At 37.1% G+C, this 5,195-nt stretch overlaps 1 protein-coding gene across 1 annotated transcript; it reads right to left on the reverse strand.

The window, feature by feature from the left end:
- Positions 1-1,119: 1,119 nt before the first annotated feature.
- LOC143611098 (uncharacterized) lies at positions 1,120-2,293 on the reverse strand. The gene is made up of 2 exons (XM_077085392.1): positions 1,338-2,293; positions 1,120-1,180 (listed from the first exon to the last, which is right to left on the reverse strand). Exons 1-2 carry the CDS (start codon positions 2,291-2,293, stop codon positions 1,120-1,122), a joined length of 1,017 nt encoding a protein of 338 aa, XP_076941507.1.
- Between the last annotated feature and the right edge of the window lie 2,902 nt (positions 2,294-5,195).

Genomic DNA, 5,195 nt, shown 5'->3' on the forward strand with positions numbered 1-5,195 from the left:
TAGGAGTAGATATTTGGGTTGTAGAATGTGAGTTATTAGGTTGGGATTGGGCCGTGGGATTTGGGCTGGTGGTTTGGGAAAGTGGAGTCATGGGGTGGGATGTAATTGGTGAGGTTATAGATGAAGCGGATATATTTGGCAGTAGATAGGATTTAAATGATTAGTGAGAAAATCATAGGTAGGTAGAGGGGACATTGTGGAGGCATAGGGAAAGATGGTTTCGTCAAATACGACGTGTCGTGAAATAATGATTTGATTAGTTTGGAGATTGAGGCATTTATAGCCTCGGTGGTTGGGGGTAGCCAAGAAAAATACGTGGAGTTGAGCTTGGAGCAAGTTTATGGATAGTAGTGGTGGGAAAGAGAGGGTAACACAAGCATCCGAAGACCCAAAGGTGATCGTAAGCGGGGGAACGGTTATAAAAAAGATGAGTGGGTGTTTTATATTTGTAAAGTTTGTTTGGTAGGATGTTTAGAATATAAGTGGCTATTTCTAAAGCATGATGCCATAGGTTGGGAGGTAGAGATGAGTGAGCTAGGAGGGTTCGGATGATATTATTTATGGAGCGAATTTTTCGTTCCGCCTTGCCGTTTTGGGACGACGTGTGTGGACAAGAGAGGCGGAAGAGCATTCCATTTTGGGCACAAAACTGTTGAAAATTGTGATTTATGTATTCGGTACCATTATCACATTGTAGGTTCTTAATTTTACGTTCAAACTGAGTTTCAATAATTTTATAGAATTTATTGAACGTGTCGAATACTTGAGATTTATGCGCGAGCGGGTATGTCCACAAAAAATTTGTATAATCATCCAAGAAAAGTATGTAATAACGATGCCCGACCGTGCAAATGATAGGTGAAGTCCATAGATCACTATGAACTATATCAAAAGGGGAAGACGTGTAAGAAGTAGAATCATAAAATGGTAAACGAACACTTTTACCAAACACACAAGATTGACAAATGTTTGTATTATTTTTAACACAAGAAACGGAATTTGAGTTTTTCAATTTATTCAATATATCGTGTCCGGGGTGGCCGAGACGATGATGCCAAATTTCTTGTGATATAGCAGCAAAAGTTGATGGGTTTTTGAGGCCTGAGAGCATGGACGGGATTAGATGATAAAGATCACCGCTGCTGTTGCACCGGAGGATAGGAACCCGAGTCTTGTAATCCTTCACAAGAAAACTAAACGGATCAAATTCAATTGAAATCGAGTTATCAATAGTTAGGCGACGAACAGATTTAAGGTTTTGGATTAATTTTGGTGCGTATAAGACATTATTTAGTTTGAGGGGAGGAAACGGTTTGGGTAGGGTCTGATTGTCGTACCCGGCAACCGGAATGGTCGTGCCATTACCAACGATAATATTATAAGAAATGCCATTATTAAAAAAAGATTGGAAATTACCCGGGTTGTTTGTCATATGTTGAGTAGCTCCGGTGTCCATGGCCCAACTATCCGGAGGGTTGAGAGACATAGTGTATAAAGCTTGTTCGATGTTTGTCGGTGCGTATGCCGTATAATGGGCCTGGTTGGGCCTAGGTCCAAGAATGCCATTTGATGAAGAAGCTTCCTGAGAATTCACGGTTGGATAGGGGCATGGGGGAGTGGGCCAGGTAGGTTGGTTTGTTTTTGGGCCTTGAGTTTGGTGTTGCCAAGAGTATGGACCAGATTGAGCCCATGGTGCATTGTAGGTTTGCTGTTGCATGTTGTGAGGCCATGGATAACCAAAATATGGCTTATTGGAGTTGTAGTTGTAACCAGATGCGCGTCCCCGACCCCCATATCCTCGGCTTCGCCCACGCCCACGCCCGCCTGTCTCGCGACCACGTCCACGGTAAAAGTCGGTGGAATGGGTGTTGTGATCAGGTGCGGGTGGGTGTGGTTTGTTGGTGGAGGCGTGTAAAGCAGCCCCCGCAGTAGTAGCTGCCGCCATAGCCGTCGCGGCTTTTGTAGTTTCTTCTAAAATTAACTGAGAGCGTGCCTCGTAGAACGTGGGTAAGGGTTTAGCGTGTTTAAGAACGGTGGCTAGTGGTGCATAGGCTTCACTAAGACCTGTAATGAGTTGCATCACTAAATCGACATCGGGCATCGGCTTCCCCACGTTTGCTAGTTGATCGGATAAGCTCTTCAGTTCTTGGCAGTAGGCGGAGGCATTAGGAAAATTGTCTAGGCGAGTATTAGTAAGTTTGCTATTGAGTTGAAGAGCCCGGGTGACTTGATTATCATGAAAAATGCTCGTTAGGGTCTCCCACGCGGCACAAGCAGTGGTGTTGGGTTTCATAATGGTATGTACAAGGTCATTGGAAATAGTTCCATAGATCCACTGTAGGACAATGGAGTCCAGGCGTTCCCATTCGTCAACATCATAGGGTCAGGGCTTTGGTTTGTCTAGTTTCGGTGTGTCGGGTTTTGGTGTGTCGGGAATGACTCGTGGAAAAAGATGATCATACACGAGGAAGGCTTTGCAGTGTATCTTGAATAATTCTGACCATGAAGAGAAGTGTGCCGATTCCATCTCAAGGGTTATTGGGACGAAAGTTTTGATATTGGAGACTGTGATTGCCGGATGGATTTTAGATTCCGTCGTTAATGAGTGAGGGCAGGAAGAGATGAAAGGGATAATGAAGGTAGAAGTTATTTATAACTCTCTGGACATGTAATGTAGAAGGCTTTGATTTCATTGTTGAGCCACGCAACACATAGCTATTAAGGCTTCAATTGAAAACCTGGTCAAATTAGGAGTTATTGTACTTGAAAACGGTATTCATAAGCTAACAAAAGACGGTCAGATTTTTGTGAATTTAGGAATCAAACCAAGGCTCGGTACAATACTTTTGAAATGCTCTTCAAAGGGCTTGCGCAGAAGGACTTGCATTTGTTGCAGATATAGAATATGATGGCAATAAATTTTGCAGAATAGGAAATGAAGAAAACTATATTGATTAAGAGTATGATTTTCCCATCCAAATGGTGATTTATTTACTTTATTATTTGTTTACCTAGAATAGGAACGTGTTCCATTTGGTAAATGGGATAAATGGTGTCGGGAAGTGAGCATTAATTCAAAATCCATGATAAGATGCCAAGAAGCAGTGCAGGAAATGGAAATTTGTCTTTGTCATGACCAACAGAAGTGGTGTTGGATGTCTCGTGTCGCTATTAATAACAAATTATTGGTTATATTTCTTGATTAGAACGTTAGTGCTTTTGTTTTTCTCCTTTTCAAAATAAAGCTTTATCTATAGTTTAAAGACAAAAGGTCAAAAATAGTTGATTTAGCGGTCAAAGATGAGAAGATACAAGAAAGTTATCATCTAGTAGTTGTAACACTCAAACATAAAGAAATACAAGAAACTCTGGTATCTGTTTTGATGAAGAACGGTGGTTGAACCAAGTGGATGAGATTAAAGAATGGTGGTTTGTCTCTTTAGTTTATCCATGATAACATCCAAGGGTGACAAACCCGAAATTCGAAGTGAAATTTTTGATTTGCCCGTTCCTAGTCGTCAAGGGAAAGAAAGTAACCTAAATGGGTTGTTTTGAATCAAGATAGATAAATTTTAAAAGTCAAATGGGTCTGAATTGATTAAAAAATTTCTTCAAGAAGGTCATGATAGGTTAGAAATATACAAGTGAGTTTTATTTATAGGTTAAAATGAGTCATAACAAAATACCCAAGTTATCCGAAATTTATCTAATTCAAAATACCCAAACAATCACGTGTGAAACAAAACTCATCCGAAACACAAAAAAAAACGACCAAAACGAAACAAAAAAACCGAAATAAAAATGAAAAATTGACGAACAGGATACAAAAAAAAATCGAAATGCAATCGAAATACTGACCAAAACGAATTAAAAATACCGAACCGACCAAAACAAAAAAAACTTAAACGAAACGAAACTAAACCGAAATAGAAAAACGACCAAAACGATACAAAAAAACCGAGACATAAAACAGGAAAACTGACCAAAACGAAACAAAAAAAAGGTGAAATGCAATCGAAAAGCTTACCAAAAAGAAACAAAAAAGTTTAAACGTAGCCGACCAAAACAAAAAGAATCAAAACGAAACAAAAAAAAAACGAAATGAAACCGAAAAAACTTACTAAAACGAAACAACACTGTACCGAAAAAACCGACCAAAATGAAAAATATTATCTGAACCTGAACTGAAATGAAAAAAAAAACGACCAAAACAAAACAAAGTAACTGAAAAGACTAAAACCTAATAGCTAAACTAAACCTTAAAGCTAAACCGAAATTTCTCGTTTTTTTTAATGAGCCAGGATGACGGGGGAAACATTTTAGTTGTTTTACATTTTTCGTTTTTTATTTATATTTTGAGTTATTATTTTTTATTAATTTTTAAAAAAAATATATTTTGAAGGGTTTTTGAAACCCTTTGTATTTTAACTTTTATATGGGTCATGATGGATTTACTTAACTCATCTTGACATTTATCCAACCTCCTTTGTTTAAAACAATTCATCCTAACATATACCTATTCCGACCCAAACTCATCCTGACTCATCATCCCAATCCAACCTAACCCATACAAATTGCCACCTATAATAACATCTAATTGTTAGTTTGTCTCTTTAGTTTATTAAATTGCCACCTATAATAACATCCAATTGTTAGTTTGTCTCTTTAGTTTATTTACCGTAGAAGTTAATAATATATTTGAACCTATTTTAATTTATTTATGTTGGGTTATGTTCTTTTTTTTAGTAAAGCATTAAATAAATTACTACTTATTTCTCGGTTTGGTGAGCCCGTAACCACGCTTAATTTTTTTTTAATATAAAATGTTTATTAATCATAAATAATATCATTTTTAAAAAATGATATTAATTTTTAGAATATCCAAACCATATTTTATAGAATTTGCATATCAAATCTTTAGAAAGATTAATTTTTAATTTAATTAGATATTATAACTCGTTTAAGGGTTATCTGGTTTGGTGACCCATACTCATGAATTCGGGTCAAACGCATGAGAGACCTCCATTTACATATGAATAAATCTGGTGGCTTGAGAGAAGGTGTGGAGCGACCAGATAACTTTTAGAGATTTTATTTATATATATGTAAGATTATAAAAATAAAGAAAAGTAACTTTGTAAAATTATTAAGAAAACTATAAAGCAAAAATATATTTTAAACAAAACCATCAAAAA

The sequence above is a fragment of the Bidens hawaiensis genome, unplaced genomic scaffold (genome assembly GCF_021521415.1).
Source record: "Bidens hawaiensis isolate Kalapana, Puna unplaced genomic scaffold, B.hawaiensis_p1.1 tig00029358_1, whole genome shotgun sequence".
In the NCBI taxonomy this organism is placed as follows: Eukaryota; Viridiplantae; Streptophyta; class Magnoliopsida; order Asterales; family Asteraceae; genus Bidens; species Bidens hawaiensis.